The following is a 19,065-nucleotide window of genomic DNA, read 5'->3' as shown; positions in this document are numbered from 1 at the left end:
TTGAACTTCTAGTGGATATGAGGAGATTATTTTCTTTTAAAGTGTTTTTGTATTTTCTCTATAATCCTTTTCTAGAAGTAGGAGTTTCATGAAGAACAAGAGAATTTCTGGATGTTTGTCTGAGATAAATTTGAAACCAATTCAGAATATGCAGTCTTCCTATATATCAGGTACTTACTATATGGCAGAACACCTTTCCTTTCATCCTGAGAACTTGAAACTACTACATGTCTAAATTATGTGCAATTCTAATAGTCTTTAAAAGAAAGTGGAAAACAAAATGAAAAATATCCTATTTATAGTATCTTCAAGCTTATGATATCAAGCTATTAACAGTAGGGGTTTTTTTGTGGTTTTGATTATGCATGTTTAGGGCAAAAACTTCTTGACCAATGCTTATGACCACTATTTAAGAAACTTACATTAAACATTACTCCACTTAACTATGCAGGTTAACTGGAGAAAGGTGATAGTTCATGTAACAAATTGCCAGAGGCGTGATGTAAGAATTTCGAGACTTTGTTTGAGTTGTTGCTATTCATTCAACTACTGGTGTTGCCTCAAGCTTTTTGTCAGGTTCTGTAAACTTTTTTTTCTGAAATACTAGATGCTTCAGTCTTCCAAATATTTTTATGGCGTTCAGTTATTTTAGATTGGCTGGATTTCATTATTTTATGCCTCTGTAGGTTCAATTGTTGAAAACGATAGATTCATGTCAAAAAATTTCACTATGGAACTTGTCTTTGTACTAACAATCTAGAAATGAGGTAGAATGTGGCATACGTGTTTTTTTCTGACTTACTATCTTGACTAGTTGAAGATTGCTGAAGAAGCAATATAAAATAGTAATTGCAAAGACATGATGACTGCTAATTCCTATGAAGAGTTTCTTGCATATGTGTTTTGCTTTGACATCATACAGGTTCACAGAACAGGTCCAGCGTATGCCCAAGCCATTCTGAATTGTTTCTTCCTGGAATTTGCAAAGAATCTATAAGTTCAGCTTTAGATCTACTGGAACAGAATCATGAAGGAGGACAGAACATAGCAGATAGTCTCCTAACTAATTTGTTGATCATTTTCTCTGGAGTTTCTGCCATTTCAAAAGCCTATGAACAACAAGATGAAGAATGTCAAGAAAACTGTAAGTCTCATTCTCAGAACAGTTTAAAGTAAATGTATTGCTAATGACTTGTCTTTCAAATGCACAAACATTTGTATGTTTGCTTATCAGAAGAATTAACATTCCTACTTCGATATGCAAAGGAGACCTTCTGATACATCTTTTTCTCTTTTAGTTTTCTCTCTTGATCGTGCTGCCCAGTCCTACAGCATCAGAATTATCACTGCTTTCGACCAACTTGTGGTTCTAACCAAGCTTTGGCTTAACAATGTCCAAAAGTGCTCTGGATCCGTAAAAGTTGAAGAAGAAATAAAACAAGAAGTAAAGAATTTGGGAGGTTATTTACAGCTACTGTTGCAGGTAAAGTAAATTAAAGGCATCATCTGTGTGTAGAGAAGTTCTATGCTTTAATGCAATATTTACTGCAGATTTAAATGTCCAACATATGCAATGACAAATGGACACACCAAAGGAAAATGAACAGCAAAGGTTCTGCTGGCTAAACCGGTACTTCCATATGCTAGTTCAGAGTAATGCAGACCTTTCTGTGCCCAGGCCCTGACAATAGCATAGGTGCTTAAACATAAAAGAGGAAAATGAATTATGCAGTGACAAGAGCAAGTACTCTTGTGAAATGCTGCTATTTATAAATTTATAAACCAGTGACCAGTAAATATTATTTTTGTTCATGCTACAGCTTTGTGAAGAGTAGTATTGGTTTTCTTTGTGTTTTGCTGGTTTTTTTAACTGTTTTTTTTTTTTTTAACTCTGTAAGTATAATGATACTATTCTTTTTTGTGGTTGCAAGGTGTGGTCTTCTAGCTGTGGTAGATAAGCCATTGGAAATAGGAAGGCATAAAGCTGAAAATGCCTCAAGCTATTGTGTGTTACAAGCTCCTGTGTTATAGAAAGCCTGTGCTCTTTGAGCAGAGGTGCTCTCTAGCTTCAGTGAATAATATGCCTTTATTTCTCAGGGATGTTCTTCAGATATATCCTCGATGGTAACAGAAGCATGGAGCAAAGTACACCAAACTGTAAAACAAACAATGAAATATATAGGACACTTGGCAGTAATCACAAGAGCTGATATTTGCTTTTCTGAAGAGAACATTCCTGCAACTAGTCCACAGGTGAAAAAATGTTTATTAGAAATAGTGATTTTAATGTTGGCATCACATTTTTAGTAACTGTGATCAGAAGCAAATTGTTCCATATAACAATTTGATGAACTGAATGAAGTATTTTCGAAACTTAATTTAATGCTTCACTTTTATGGCAAAAATGCATTTATCTTAATACCCTTGATAAATTTTGCCTTAAAAATAAAAACAAAGCAAAAAACCCCCACCACAACAAACCACACTTTAATTCTGTGTAACTTTCACCTATAAAGAAAAGTAAATACCGTGTTTTTAGGATTATATCTGCCCTGAGATTGTACAAGTCTACCTATTTCACTGGAATTCAATACTCATTTCTGTAATCTGTGATTAAGTACCTCATAGAATTTTCAGAAATCTGAAGAAAATTAGGAAAAGGAGGTTCAAGTGCTGAGCCCCAGTGGTCTAAAAATGACAAGTGACTGAACAGATCATCACTGACCGATTTGTTCAAAACAAAATTAGGTTTCCTGTCCACTACAAAAACTTTGTTTTAGTTCAAGACCGTATCAGTTCCTTTAATCATTATGTATTGAATCTTTATTTTACAAGTGCTTCATACTTGCCATTTCTGATGGAGTAGCCTCAGGGCTGGAGTTTCTCATTGATACTGTGGAAGAAAAAGCAAGAATGGTGCAGAAAGAACTCATGAAACAGTATCCACAGAATGAGGTGAGATGAAAGTAAGATTAAAAACTACTACTGTGTCTTAGAGACACTTGATCATGTTCTTGTATTTTTCGGCAATTCTGTCTAGAAAGTTTATAGCAGAAATACAATTATGACTGGTAACAGAGGTTTGAGATGAGTGGTAAGTGGGAATATTGGCTACAATCTCTCAGACTTTTTTACATTGTTTAGTCTTTTATGCATGTAGACTGAACATATAAGTGTATTTTATTGAGAATGATTTCTCTGTGCATTGGAGGGCATTTTGTGTAAAACTTCACAGTGTAACCAAGAAAGAGAGAGTGAATATGAAAACTGTTACAAAGAAGCGAGTGGACCATTTATTCTGTATGCTACTGTTGAGTTTGTAAAGAGATTTCATATTTAATATATAATACTTTATGATCCTGGAAGTTAATTGTTATTTTATATTTATAATAGTAATCACCACTACATTTGCTGTTATTGTCATAAAGATTGTTAGAAAGTTTGAAGACTTCATGTTGTCATACACTGTCCTTACATTCCTAGTCCAAAACAGCATGCTATCTAAATACTAAAATAGCTCAGTGTTATCTTTGAAGAACTAGTCTTCTCGTGTGCTTAATGCTTGTGGTATGCTGAAGCACTTTCACGAGTTGGGCACTTTAGAGGGAAATTGATTGACTAATGTAGCTATTTAATAGCACAGAAGTCAGAAACATCCTGCTTGATTTTTGTTCTACGCAGAAATCACGGCTGACTTTGAAATACTTTCCAGGTTGATAAGCAGCAGTGGTATTTTTGAGCAACTTTATTACACTTTATAGGAAGGTTACAGCAAATTATTTGTATTGTATTAATGAGTTCTTCCTGTCACTTTCCAAACTTATTGTGGGAATTACATCAATCAGAAGCTTTTATCTTTCATAATAAGACCTCAATTTAATTATTGTAATTTTGAGATATCCTTATTACCTGACAACAAACAGATGTGTGTGTATTTCCCTCTGGCCCCAGGTAGCAGTTTAGCAGTTACATTTTTATAAAATTGAATAGGTTTGGGTTGGTTTCTTTTCAGTGTGCTGAAGCCAGAGTTCTTCTGAGGAGGAGATGCTCTTTCATGAAACAAACATACTATTATTGGTGTGTCTAGTATATTCTGGCACTTAGAGCAGGCCTTATTGCATGGTAAATTCAGTAGTGGATTGTTTGGGTTTTTGCCTTAAGGGGCTTTTTTTAAGCTACAGCCTGTTATTTTCTTCTTGTTTTGCCTAGGTGACAAATTGTGAGGAAGATGATACTATAGGGTGTTATGCAAAGCAGAGAATTAAGTATAAGGAATGACGTGACTGCGTGAAAATTGCAGTAGGCAAGCTAGAGTACCCTTAGAAATATGCCACTATGTTAGTGGGGGTGAGCCATTTTGACAGAAAGCCTGGCTGAATTCCAAGGAAAGACTGAAATGTTCTTTAGCAAGATACTGGCTGTACCTAGTGTACATGCTTCCTTACGATGTTGGGATATATAGGCTTGTTCTGCCGCTTTTCCTCTGAATAAATGTTTTGTACAGACAGCATGGAAGGCCAACGGTGACAGCTCACCTATGTCTAAGCAATCCTGTCTTCTGCCTCATGTGGTTTTTTTTCTTGTTTTTTTTTTTTTCTTCAAAGTTGATAAATTTGTAAAACTGTGGCCAATAAGAAAATTTTCTTAATGAGTTGGGATATAGAAAATACTTATTTCCAAATAATATATTACTACTTAAAAATCTGTAATACATGAACTGAAATAAAGGGTTGAAATAAGTTAAAGATGAGTGGTAAATAGTTTGTCTCAAGGAAAGCAGAAATTTCCTCATATTATGGTTTTCACTGTTGTCATTCTTAATCCTATAGATAGTAGTGAAATTGTTCCTACCTACTCGCTCAGCTCCCAAATACTTCAAGTTTCCAGCAAAAGGAATTGAGCAGTCTGCTTTCCAGATAGACCTGTTCACTTGCAGCGGAGTCCTATGTATCTGCGGGATTCCTGTATATGCTTGTTGCTGGTGGAGCTGATGTGAAGTCAGGGAGAGAACACCAGGATGTTAACTAGGAGAGAATCCCTGCCACTTAGAATGACAGTGATTCAAAAAGTACAGCACAGCCTTTCTGTACTGAATATTTAAATTTGCTCATTTGATCCTCCCATATTAAGTGGTTATTTAAAACCTTGCAAATATATTAGTAGTTAACAATGTCTTCTACCAGTTAACATTTTATTTGAAAAATTGCATGTTATGTTGCAGAAAGTGTTACTTCTGCTTTTGAGTATTTTAATCATTAGTATGCCAGTGTTCATTGTTATCCTTCTAAATATTAATGTACTTTTTACTTTGTCTTGTATCAAGTGTACCATGTAACTAAAAGTTTCTTTGTAGATTCAAAATCGAATAAAAGATAATGTTGTGGCATTAGCCAGGTTCCTTGAAAGTAACGTCTCTTATTGCAGAAAGGTAAGAGAAATGTTTCACAAAACATGCTTTTAGTCTGGGGTTTAAATTTAAAGGATGCATATAATGAAGAGGAATTGAAACTACCTTCTGTATATTTACAGTTGCATGATAACGCTGTGTCAGTGGTATTCTTGTGGTTGGAACGCTAACTGTTCTGGCTACTGCATTTCCACTCAAAACTATTTGATTTTAATTTTACTTAAGGTATTTCTGGAGGTGCTTGTATTTTCCTTCTTTTTGTTCTCATCATGAACCACTCTGATCACATGTTTTGTTTTCTTTTAAGTTGAAAACCTCAAGTTCAATAATGCTGGTTGAATTGTGTTATAGCTGCTGCAATAGTTTATGGCCATAGTTATTGGTATTTTGAGTTAAAAGCCAGGATAGATTATTTTATCTATCTACTAAGAGCCAAAACTTTTCTGGACTTTACGGTTCTGTTTGTTTTTTTTCCCTTTTCTCCTGTCAGCAATCTGCACTTTTTTTTAGAGCTATCTTAAGTGACCTGGCATCGCTTTCATTTTGTGCTTCAGCATTGGCCTGTTCTATGTGACTGAATCCTAATAGGCGTGTTTAATAGTTAATATACTGTCATGTTTGTTTTTTTTTTTAATTGTTCTTTATTGGTGTAGAAAGAAATAGAATCTCAGTTACCAGAAGAAGAATCTCTATATCAGGAAATAAAGAAAAGAACTAACATTGCCGTGAAATATTTGGAATTGGAGCAGTGCCTTGCTGAAGTCTATCAAATTGCTTCTTCTGCATTACAAGGTATTTAGCTGGGTTATTGCCTGTCTTGATAGCAACCTGTGGACTACAGGAGACCTGTAAAACAACAGCGAGAGGGGGCTACTTGGCCTCTCTTTGCAAAATGCTGTATCTGATTCTTCCTGTTTTTGTTTTTCATAGGGTCATACAGAAACACAAACCCTCTCAGGAGCTTTGCAGAAAAGATTTGTGTCATAGCTGGATATTTTAATAGCTATTTCAAGTTATTTGTTGTGTCTTCTACTTCTGCCAACAATCCTATCCAGAAAATACCCTTGCCTTTTATGAACTTGGATGAATTGGACTCTCTGGTTGATTCCCTTATTAAGAATTTTGAACTTGAACAAGGACAGCCATCATTGAAATATCAAACTCTTTATGATGAAACTACTGAGTCTCGAGGAGAACAGGTTGAAATGAGAGAAATTGAATTTGCTTGGAAAGAGAAGGGAATTTCAGAACACACACGTAAACTCCAGTCTTCACCCCCATTTCCTGCAGAGCTTTCACCTGGTAGAATAGAGTGGGTATAAAATGCTGTTATCAAGAAATACAAGAAAGGAAGGCAACATGTCACAAAAAGCTACAATTTATGCCTAATATTACAGTAAGTGGCATGAAAGTAAATTACATTGTATGAGGATAAGTATCCTAAATTTCACAAGAAAAAATTGAATTCCTTAAGGGGCTGTTAGACTTCAAAATATAGTGCCTTTTGTTTTAATAAAAGTCTTCTTATTACCTAAGCCTATAAGAATAATTTAACACAGTAAGTAAAATAATAAGTAAGACAATATGAATGGGGAAACTAAAAACTGTTGAAATAACTAGGAAACACAGTAAGCACTTGGTAGGACATTCACATCTCTTAATCTTAAACCTTTGACTTAGGACTCTTGTGTAAGAGTGGAAGGAGATTCTGTTGAAGGGCATTTGTAACATAATTTTATGTTGCATACAGTTAGATAAGAAGAGCTGCCTTTCTATCTTAAACATTTGCAAGGTAGATGATGTGAGTACCAATTTTTTTAACATAGTTTTTTTTACTTTTGCGTAATGATTTAGTAGTGCTACTGCAACTCTGAAGTGTTTTTTATGGCTTTCATTTTTAAAATATCAACCTTTAAAAATATATATTAAACAAAGCACTTTGTATTTATTTCTGCAGGGGAAAACTACAGAAAGAGATGGTAAAAGTATTTTACAACATTATTTGAGGAATGCTTTTTTTTAGTGGTTTTGTAGTCCATTGAAAAATCTGGGCTTAAAGTACCAGTGATGATGCTCTTCAACTCAGTCTGAAGTAAGTTCATGTTGAATGTTGTTGCTAGTGAATTCTTCTGATTGCTGAAAACACTTTCAGCACTATTCATAGTGGATTAGAAGCGTAGCTCTTCCTAAATAATATGTAAGTCATCCCGTGAAGTTGTAGAGAACTTTCCCAATCAACTACTTTCTTGTGCTTTTTACTCTAGTCGTCATTTAACCTTTTACCTTTAGTTTGCTGGCTGAAGCTAGTGAAAATTAACAGCAGGGATGAAAATGAATTTGAATTTTTATTCTTTAATACTGGGTTCTAAGAGGCCTGGATCTACTTTTTACTCCCAACAGTGCTGAGAAATTCATAAGCTAAACCCCAGGCTTTTTCCTATATGTCAAAGCTTCCAAGCCAGATATTCATAGTTATCATCTGTCCTTCTAGGGAAGCTGTTCAACACCTTGAGACTTCAGTCTTTGAGAACATGTCAGGCTCTTAGAACTATTTTCTGTGAAAAGACTACAGTAAAGAGAGTGAATCATCCTTTTCCTTTGAGAACTTTCACACTATCGTTGTAACTGATGCTGTTATGCAGTGATATTGTGATTTCTGATTTGAAACAAACAGGGAAAGGTAATTATGCTGAACCAGGAACCACCATACATTTTTCTCAAGACTACTATACCTTACTACTCTGTAAAAAAAAAAAGTCTTCCGCTGCAGACCTGCCATCAAAAATATTCAACGATTTTTATTGCAACTAATAATTTCCTTCTGACATGAGGTGTGATGTTGCTTAATTGCTTTCCTACTACTCACGGCTTAACAGAGAATATTCAATTGTTATGATTTTTATGCTTTTCAAGTGAAGAGAAACCTGGGCTATTTCTACATCTGTAAATATATTATTTTGTATTTGGCTGAAGGTTTTAGAAACATAACTGGTTCTTCTGAATCATGTATCTAAGCACGAGCATTGTTAAGAGCAAAACTACATCACGTAACTGGTCACCAGTTTTTGTAACTTTAAGTGTCAATTCCTTGTCAGTTTTCTTCTGTAATCAGTTGTTTTTGAGACCTTCCTTCATCACCAAGGGTATTGCTTCCTTGCTGAAAGTAATGTAGTGTAAAATTCTGCAAGATTAGTAAGAGGTATTTTCTGTGGCTCAAAAGTGAAACAGAACAACAAAAAAGATTTCTTCACCTAAGTTTCTTTCCTCTATTAAGATGCTTAACAGCAGGCGTTTAAAGGCTGAATACACATAAGCTGATCTACACCTATTAATGCACAGTACTCAATCCCTTCCAAATTCTGCTGAGAAATGTAATGGGTTTATGTCAAGTCCCCATTGCAAAATTATTTGTGTTATTGATGTTCCACCTACCCAGATGATTATGTTTGTTCTTGTATTTAATGAGAAACATTGCTCAGAAAACATTGTGGGTTTTGTAGTTATATGTGTTGTCATGAGAATATTTTTGTCTATTTGTTTTTTCCTTTCTGAAACTGAAAGCCAAGTTCTTTGCAAACTTGAAACCTAAACTGACTTTCAGTTTTTAGCCTTTCTGAAACTCAGGAGAAAGAAACCATGCAAATAAACCGGTTTCTGATACAGTTTTAACTGAGGTCTTGAATGGGCACCCTTAATCATATCAAATTTAGCTTTTGCAGCATGAGTGAAAATGTTGCAAATAGCTTCCTGCTGTTGGGTGTTTGGATTTTGTGGGGGGTTTGTTTGTTTTGTCTCCATGCTGACTAATCATGTCTAATCAGTCAACTAATCTGTCTCATTCATGTTGTTAATACTATATTCATGTTTTAGAGCAATTTGTTAACCCAGCCTACTTCTGCTAGTGTTTTCTTCAGCTTGGTGCCCTTGTTACAGTTATACATCACCGAAGTACTTCATTCTTGCGATATATATGGTGACTATACATCATCAGAGCAAGCTAGTGCTCTCATAACATATTGCATTAATACATCAACAAGCCTAGCTGAGGCTCCGGTAATCTATTGGTGTAATATACCAAAAGGTAAAGTATATTTATAACTATAGCCTAGTCTTATCTATAAATTATGAATGTCAAGGAATTTGGATCATAGCAGGCAGATTTAGGGATGGATGGATTTGGATGGTACATTATTTTACTGGTCTTTCCGAGGAGCTGGATATAGGTGTGGGTTAAGCCTGGGTCGGCAGAGGAACTGACATGGCTGAAGACGGTATCTGCATCACCTGCAAGGCATAGTGGTGAAGTGGACTCTAATCTTGCTGAGATAAAGGGCTGTGCAATACAGACCAGGTATCTTCACCATCTTGCATTTTTGCAAATTTGACTGTAATGTCAGAGTCTGGATAGCTTCTGGCAGATAGTGGTAATACACAGAAGAATCTTCTTGTGATACCACCTTTGGAGTATCTTCTAAGCCATAAACTAAAGCAGACACCAAAACAGTGCAATTTAAATAGAGTTTTTACTTTAGTATTTTATAAAGTTAGTTACTTTTGCAGGAATATATATTGGTGGTATAAATTTCTCTGATAGGGGAATTGAGATGGGAGTGGGATCACAGTCAGTATTTATTAAAACACCTTATTTTAATTAAGTGTTAATGGAATGAACATGGTTACTTCCAGCAGATAACTGCTCACACAGTACATTAAGTTATTCTTTCACACCTCACTTGCACCCCCACAAAAATCACTTGCAGCTACAAGATTGGAGCAAGATCTGTGAGCTTCTGACTCTGAAGTAGAAGCTCATGTTAGCTTACCCACAAGACTTTGCTGTGCTGTACCCCTCAGTGTGTATTCTGCCCCTCTTGGGCTCACATTTTCTAGTTACTCTTTTTCCATCCACAGTCATAGATACCAACAGAGCCTGTTCACATACACTTGCTTAGATTTTTTTTTTCCTGGCTTTGCCTGAAGCTTAGTCACTGTAGTAGCTGATGTCATGCTTCTGCTAAAAGTACTAATTTTGGTCTTGCAAGGTTTTCTCTGAGGTGCTCAAACCTGTAGTCCTCAGCTCTGTGTCCCTGAAAGAAAAGCTGAGAGAACAGTCAGGAACATGCATGCTGTAGGAGTGGGAAGTGCTATGGAGAAATGTTTAGAGACCTGAATGGGATGTAATGTTTACTGAAGGTTATGGTGGCTTTACTTTTTGTATGTATCAATATAATCTATAGACCATGGGTAATTTATTGTGTTGGTTTTGTGTTTGGGTTGCCTTTTTTATTCTTGTTTGTTTCCTTTAGTGTCCTTTCTTACTCAGGAAAATATTCTTCAGTCATTTTGGGTAAAATGTAATTAAACTTTGTGTATGTGATGCATGGGTTTTATTGATTAACATAAAAGAAAAGGGGGGGTGTCTTTGTTGTAATTTTGAAGTGGGGAGGTGGGGTATTCAGACTTTCGCACCCTAGTTTGATTTGAAAAAACGAAACTAAGAAAAATCTAACTAATAAATACTCTTCATAATAGAAGTCACTTGAGATTAATAAGAAATACGTATTTCTTCAGTTTGATATTTTATTTCAAAAATAGTCATGTATTAAGAAAAATACGTAATCGTTCTGAAAGTATTGATCTGCTACTTTGCTGCTTTATACAACTTAGCCTCTAGTTTTATTTGTTTAATAGTAGGGAAATAGGATTAAAATTCCACATTTTAAGATCATTCAGCATTAATACATGAGGTAAACTGCACAAAAATATAATGTAAATCGATTTTTGTTGTTGGAATTGGTAAAGCCATGGGAGTCTAACTGTGATTAAGCACTAAACTGTTCATTTTTATCCCCAATCAGGAATAAGAAAATCTTTATTTCAGGTAAAGATAACAGCCTGGGGAGAAAGTATACCATCAGACTATGAATGCTGCATTACTTGAGAAGCCTTCAAACAACATTAGCCCACCTTTATTGAGACATACTGTATGTTTTCTTTAAAGAACATGTGCCAGTGTTAGAAATCAAGGATAAGTAAACTCTTCTAGCACTCACTGACTCATGCAAATACTCTGGATGAAGAAAACAAACAAGCTGCAGTTTAGATTTAATTTGATCTAATAATGGCATCTGCAGACAAAAGAGAAGACTACATTCACCTCTGCAAATACAAGCTGTTGTTTTTGGACGAGAAATTTCTGCTCATTCTTCATATACTGTAATATACTGTGATTAGATGAGTCCTGTCGCTTTTCTATGTTTTGCAGCTTTTCGGATCTCATGGGAAGGTGGGATTTTGATTGATTTGTTTGTTTGATTTGTTTTAAAATTACTATTTTAGAACAGTATTTTAATTACCTTCCTAGCTTTCAGTAGGATCTGAGATGGCTTATGCATTTTCCCAGAAAAGGGCTGTTTGTCTTTCTAACTCCTAATATTTCATTTGTATGTATTTTTATAAAACCCTATTTGCAATATTTTCTTTGTTTTCTAGTCTTTTTAGGACTTAGAGGCAGTACAAGTAACAAGATGTGTTTACTCTTGAATTTTTTTCCTGCCCTCTTTTTTGTTTGTTCTTTTTATCTTGGTATGTGTATGTTTGTGACAGTATTGGTTTCTAGACTAGGAGATTGTGTATATAATCTAATAAAAAATAACAGAATTTGATTATTGCAGTGAAAATAGGACAACTGAAAAAGAAGTCCCCTGAGCTAACATTTCATCAACAGTGAGCACCAGGCAACATTAAAAAAATGTTATTTCAGGTATCTTTCAATCTGAATTAATTTTGAATATCTCTATATGATTAAATGAAGTCCAAGTAAATTATATTCTGGACGATTTATGAACAGTTGAGCGAAAGCAATGAGAGTACCAGAAAAACTCATGGTAGTCATCTGTAATTTAAAAAAAAAAACCCAACCAACCAAAAAAAACCCTAACAACCTATAAACAAACCTAAACACTTCTCTATATTCATATGGAGTTAAACTATAGTTGATGTCTTTCATACAGAATCCCTGAGCCTATGGCAATCATTACTTGATTATCATCTTCACACAACTCTAGCAACTAAATAACAAATACTTCACTTAAATTGGTATAGGCTGTTGTCTGAATAGTTCATTTATTTTTTCTCATACAGGTATGTATAGCACAGAGACAAGCCTCAAAGATTAAAAAAAAATCAAACCAAACAAACAAATTAAACATGATTACTTTGCTTTATGTTATTTAAAAATACTTTGAAGTCTGGATTTCTTGAAATGTTACTTGTAGTGATTTAAATAGATGTCAAACTACAAGTTTAAGTGTGTTTAACTGGTACAACACTGGTTTTGGTCTCACAGCCTACCTAACTATTTGTACGATATATTGGTATAAAAGCCTCTATTACTGAATTATGTTAAGACGATAATGTGTGTTAATTATCTATGGTAGAAAATTACATCTCACTAACACATTTCTACGTCTCCCCCTAGTGTGCAAACATTGGTATTGACGAAGAGATTGTTTTTCTTGGGAAAATGAGCAGCTGTTACATACTGACATATTTGCAAAAAATCTTGCACTCAAACATAGAAGTATATGTGTAGCTAGATAGATATGCACATATATAAGCATAGAAGGCATGCTTGCAAAGTAGTAATCGTGCAAGAACCGATCATAGATATGAAGTAAAACTTATTTGCTAAAAGCTGAAGAATAATTTTTACTACTTTGAGGTCCTGAAGAGGAAACAGGATGGCTAATGTTTTGTACAATTGCTGCGCTGATACTTTTGTTATACCTTTTCTATCAGCTAGTTCTGTCACTGAGTTTGGGGGCTTTCTGAGGGTTTGTTCAGGCCTTTGTATTGAGTTTTTATATAGTCTTTTGAATTTGTACTTTAAACGTGTATTCATTCACGTGAACGCTTTTCTGTGGAGGTCTATAGCTTTTGATTTAAACTATGTTTCCTCCTTAGCTCTAGTTCTTGGAACCTGTTGTGCCCTATTTAGACTGTAAGCTGGCTGTACTAGAACAGCCTGGTTTAGTAAACTCTGTAATGAAAGTCTAATCCCCTGATGAGACTGTGTTCGACTGCAATAGCTCTTGTGATAGTGCACTCTGTCAAGTTTATTGGTGGTCAGGGGGAATCTGAGTGTGTTTCTCTTTATAGCAGAATATTAATGCTGGCATCCTTCAGGCATTTAACATCACAAAACACAGGTCTGGGAAGGAATTCAGAATTGTATTCATTAAATATAAAATAAAAAAGTAATCATATAACATTCTGAAGAATTATGCCCTTCCTTACTTTCATTTGCTTCAATCACAGAACTCTTCACTGCATTATTGCATTTTTATAAGTGTAAAATGAAAATCTTACGGCTTAAAAATGCACTATGACAACTAAGTATGTTTTTTATGAATCATCAGCTATTCGAGATGATGATCAACATATGCGTGAGAGGGAAAGAAAATGTAAATCAACTTTTTAAGCACCCAATTGAATCTCAAATTCTCTACTGGTAGTTTGTATCATAACTTTACTATCCATATATAGTCATGTATACATTGAGACTAAAAAACTAAGGTGAATCAATAGTATGGGAAGCTGAAATATGTAAATTAAATAATATTTAATGTCAGATATTTTTCTTCAAGAAGAAATTGTCCTGTAGTTTAATTCTGGAGTATGCTGAAAGTAGGCATCCTAAATGCTTTTCAGAAGAAGGCTTGTCCACAAGGGACTTGACAAAATCAGAAGGGTAAGTGTGGAATAAAATAAATGCTATTTTTGAACTAAGCCATTATCAACAGTAGATGGCCAAATTAATTAATAGGACTTGATTTGTTGGTCTTCTGTTTTGCCCCTCCCCTTTCCCCTACCAAAGAAATTATTTCAGTTCTGCTTCTTACCCCTAAAACTCCAGCTTTATTCTTAAAAGTATCTGTTTAAATATTTGATTAATGAAGACAAAATCAGAAAAGCTTACATCGGTGTTAACTTAGCTGGCCTCTGGTTCTTGTTTGATTATAACCAGTAATGTGCAAGTTTAACCTCAAAGTTAGATCTTCCTACAAGATGACTAATCGAGTTGTGAAGTGTGTGTATAGTGTATATAGAAACTTTATATATAACGCTCACCCCACCCTAAGCATGTAACACATAGTCTGGGAAAAAAAAAAAAAAAGTATGCAAAGGTGTTTCCTTGTACTTCTCATTCTGCTGAGCAACAGTGTATTAGTTGTTCTAATTTTGCTGGCTATTGGGAGAGGGAATGCAGACTGCTGCGTAAAGATGCTTACAGAGTGCTATTAGGTAGCACTGTGGGGTTTGCTGTGTGTAGCAAGGAGTGATAGAGTGATAAGCAATGGGCTAATGTAGTGAAGGTATCAGGTAATTTATTTCCTGTTTGCATAAAACTTTTGTATAAGCACCTCTAAACAGTCACCTCCGTCAGCTGTGGCTAATGCTACAGTATTGAGCCTGTGCTGTTCCCTCTGCTGCTGCTGTCCCTAAAGGGTCACTGCCTTCTGGGGTTGCCCCAGAGAGACTGCAGGGAGCCGGCTCTAGCTTCCGTGTGTCTGGGAGTTCCACACAGAGTGCTCCTGACATGGCTTTTCTTAGATTGTGGACCCCTAAAATACCCCAGCACGGTCCCTGAACAGCATTCTCAGGGAAAGATGGACTGTAACAAAAATTTCTAGACTTGTAGAAATTAGTATTTTTTCTTGTATTTTAGGAAAGTTCTGCTGGTTATACAATGTTTTTCCTCAAAAGAGTAGTTTCAAAAAGATAGATATTTGACGTGGTGATTTTTCTTCTTTTTTTCCTTTTCTCTCTGGTAAGGTGGTAGAAAAGCTTAGTTAAAGATTAAGCTATTCCTTAGAGGGCTGTTTACTACAAGACGGTCCCAGCTGTTTGTATTGCACATTGTAGTTTACTGCAGCAGTTGGTAGTGTTCCGATTGCAGCCACGAGATGGAAGTGTTTCACAAGGGTGCACCCCTCATGAGCTTTTTAAGCAGCATCTCCTAACAAGACACGGAAGGAATCTCATTGCCACCTAAAACTTTACACTCATACTGTATTTGTAAAAAAAAATTAGTTTCTCTAGAAAAATGAGGGAGTTTGTATAGGTTTTGTATAGTTTATAGTTTATGAACTATAGTTCCTATAGTTTATAGGATAACTTCTGTTATATATTTCCTTAAGTAATTATACAACAGCTGTATTATAGGTGTAATGATGAAGATAGCTGTTGTTATATGCAAAAACGTGTACTAGCTTAGAATTATTTTTCACATTGTTAGTTTAGCATTTTCAGTGCATTAAAGTTATTATTTAAAAAAAACCAAACATGTAATTTTGTTTGTGCAAAATATAGCTCAAACCCCATTTTTATCAATATTGCAACTACACTTCTCAAGTAGGGGGCCTAACCATATAATCAGTCTCAAGGAATAACTTTACATGTGATGTTCGCATGAATAGCACAGAAAAAATTATTAGCTCAGATTTGATATTGGAAAATGTAAAGCTAGGAGAGATTATAGCCCAGTGAAGCAAATCTTGCCTATTTAACTTCAAGTTCATTTTTCAGCCAGTTCTAATCACCAAAATGCTTACAAATAAACTAATGTTTTGCTGCACAGGGGCTTGGATGGCTCCTTATTCCTCCTTTTCTCTCTCACAAGTCACATGGTGGGTTGAGGATGAAACTCAGAATGGAACTCAGAAATTCTGGTGTTTCTTGTTACAACTGGTAGGTAAGAAATAGCTTATAATCTTTCGTTTTTTAACAGGTTGACTTTGTAAATAGTTATTGTTGTAAAAGCATTCTAAGGGTGAAACAGGTTTAGTAAGGTTCATATATTTGTACTGAATAAGAGAAGTATTGTTAGGAAAACCTGTCGATGTTTCCAGAGAAACTCAATACTCAAGAATTATTTATTTAGTTAGTAACTTTTTTGTTTCTTGTTTAAAATAATCCCTGGTGTTTGTTAGCGTGACTTAGATCATAATTTCAAGCTGTATCCAAATGTGTAAGAAGATTTGAGATAAACTATACCTATCTTTCTCCACCCTTGCCTATGGTTCTTGTGAAAATGAGGTTGTAAATCAGATGTGGGGGGTGGAAGTTTAGGAACTATTTTATAAACTGTTTTGGTAGCATGGGATTCTTCTAGAATTGTTTTGTCTGTGTTTTAGTAGCATTGCAATGGAATAAAGGCATAAGTAAAACCTATGACTAGGTATGAAATGAAAGCAACAGTAAAAATAATTAAATTTTTTTTCAACTAATGTGCAATATTAAGTATTACGCATTTTGCAGACAGATCAATAAGATATTAATTTGGATGTATCTCCTAATTTATATATCAAGTCTTGCACTTAGAGCTGGGAGTTGCTTTTTCATGTATTTTGGCTTTGTTTTTAGGAGGCCAAAAGTAGGTACATTTCTTGATAGATATAATTTAAAGAGAGGATTTCTCTTTGCAGAATACTAATGTAGCTGAATCATAATAGCTGCAGCTCGATGTCTCCAACTTTTGATGCTATTGAGTCATCGTAATATTATCTCCTGTTCCGCCGTGGCTGGAGTGGCATGAAAATCAACAGTGTTTTCATCTAGTAGATCTCAAAGTGCTTTGCAAAGGTGAGAAACTATTTCTTATTCAATAGATGGGGCAGAAAGTGTTCAAGTAGGCTAGATGGCTCCTATCTCTCAGCTGCAAAGCAAATCAGTGGTATAATTGTATCCTTATAAACCCTTCTTATTGAAGAAATAGATTCTTTGTTCAGGAGGATCTGCTTAGCTGAGGTTTTGGTTTGGTGGTTTTTTTTTTTTTTTTAACCTTTAGGGAATAGTCTATATCTAAGTTGTTGCAAAAGTTTAACTATTAACTTAGTACACACTTTGCATGGATACCGTTGTAACACTGCAGAGGAACTTGCAGTTAACTACAAACCGGCTGTAGACAACATCCTTGTCAACAGCACTAGGTGAAGCAGGCTTTATTACTTGAACTTAGGAGCGCTGCATGTAGGTAGGCCCTGCAGTTTTGCTTGCCTGTGCTTTTTAATATCGATGTTAAATGAATATGTGTGGCTGTCCTTACAGCACCTAGAACCCCAGTGGAACCTGCTTTTTAATCTGTCAGTTTAATGGCTCCTTTTCATTCTGCTTGAGGCTATTAGTTTACAGCAGTGGTCTAGGAAAGATGAGACTTCAGTAAGACATACAAAACATAAAACACATTTATGAGACACCGCACTGGCAACACTGTGGTTGGCTCTGACGTCCAGAGAATAAAGATCGTTCTGTGCTATGTGCTTTAACCAAGTAATGCTCTATCTTGAAAGGGCATTTGCCAGCATTCTCTGCACAAAGAAGTAAAGACATCAGCGGTCTGTTCTTCACAAAGGCACAGAGGTGCAAAACAGCATAGCTGCCCTTTCTCCCGATTTCTCAAATAATTGGAGCTTTCAGAGAAAAAGAAAATTCCAAACATGGAATAAAAAATCCTTGAAAGAACTTGCTGTTCATAGTACCTAAAGAACTGTTTTGTAAACAGTATTGAAAATTCTAGTATTTCGGTAACATTGAATGTTGCATAGAAGAAGTTAAACGTAAAAACAAGTTCTTGTGGGTGGTATGTTTAACTTAAATTGGGAAGTTTCTTTGAGGCTAAAGGCATAATGTGACTCCTAGCTATTTCTCTGCTTTGTTTAGGTGTTAGAATGTGACAGCCATATATTTAGTAGGATGCTGATACTTTTTAGTTACACAGCATTAGGATGACTACTACTTAATAGAAATTCCCCTGTCACAAAATGTCTTCATTTCCTATGTCTGTTGTGAGGAAGGAGTCATCTGCCAGGCATTTTCAATAGAAACTTAATAATTCAGTGGGCAGTGCAGTGCACCAGTTCCTTATTCCATTTCTGTTTGGACTGTGTAGTCACAATGAGATGTAAAACTTCTGTTACTATAGAATAAAAAATATAACTCTGGACAAAGTTGGGTTTTGGATTGAATAAGATTATTTTTGCAGTCACTTTTTCAGGTAATAACATTTGAGTATTTGCATAAACTGGGAGCTGTAGACATATCTTTTGACAGCCTATCAATGCACTGCTTGTGATTAAGGGAGGTCCATAAAAGCCATATTCATGTAGAACAGTGGTTTATGACTGAGAAGCTAGTGATTCTTATTAGATTCTTCTAAACCTGGTATGTAATGGATTTCCATGCTAGTATGTTTTCTTTATAGAGTAAGCACATTCTTATGTGCATGCACATCTGATCTGTTTTTTATTATTTCTATACTTTCAAATGTCACAATATTCAGAGCACATTGTTGTATTCCATCTTCATGAGATACAGACCTCTAGGTTGATACTTTCTGTGGTGTCTTAGCCAGTGCTTTGTCTGCTGGAAGCAATTTTTTATTTTTTCTTGTTTATTTTTACATGAGAAATATATAGACATTTACATTTTAGTGTAAATGCAAAACCAGATTGTAAAAGTAGTTTAAAGAGGGTGAAACTTTTTTAGTTTGCCACTGCAGAGGCTGCATCAGGAATTTCCTTAAGTAAAGATTTAAATTGTGTAAATGCTTACTATGTAGTAGGCATTTTCCCAATGTAGAGGAAAACTAGCTGAAA

At 35.1% G+C, this 19,065-nt stretch overlaps 1 protein-coding gene across 8 annotated transcripts in view; it reads left to right on the top strand.

Annotated features, from left to right (window-relative positions):
- KIF14 (kinesin family member 14) overlaps positions 1-14,617 on the top strand; it is a 38,911-nt gene extending 24,294 nt beyond the window's left edge. For 3 of the 8 annotated variants that reach the window (XM_071810326.1, XM_065842044.2, XM_071810325.1), the window contains 8 exons: positions 76-170; positions 923-1,144; positions 1,299-1,483; positions 2,098-2,253; positions 2,836-2,955; positions 5,354-5,428; positions 6,061-6,199; positions 6,338-14,617. In XM_071810326.1, the coding sequence (XP_071666427.1) occupies positions 76-170; positions 923-1,144; positions 1,299-1,483; positions 2,098-2,253; positions 2,836-2,955; positions 5,354-5,428; positions 6,061-6,199; positions 6,338-6,729 (1,384 nt within the window). In that variant the 3' untranslated portion in view covers positions 6,730-14,617. Of the gene's footprint in view, positions 1-75; positions 171-922; positions 1,145-1,298; positions 1,484-2,097; positions 2,254-2,835; positions 2,956-4,209; positions 5,429-6,060; positions 6,200-6,337 lie in introns of those variants that run through there. The other 5 variants (XR_011739770.1, XR_010651659.2, XR_011739768.1 and 2 more) reach the window with 5 other exon arrangements.
- Positions 14,618-19,065: the final 4,448 nt, after the last annotated feature.

The sequence above is a fragment of the Patagioenas fasciata genome, chromosome 6 (assembly GCF_037038585.1).
Source record: "Patagioenas fasciata isolate bPatFas1 chromosome 6, bPatFas1.hap1, whole genome shotgun sequence".
Classification (NCBI taxonomy): domain Eukaryota; kingdom Metazoa; phylum Chordata; class Aves; order Columbiformes; family Columbidae; genus Patagioenas; species Patagioenas fasciata.
Note: the sequence above shows the minus strand (reverse complement) of the source record. Positions and strands in the feature narration are given on the sequence as shown.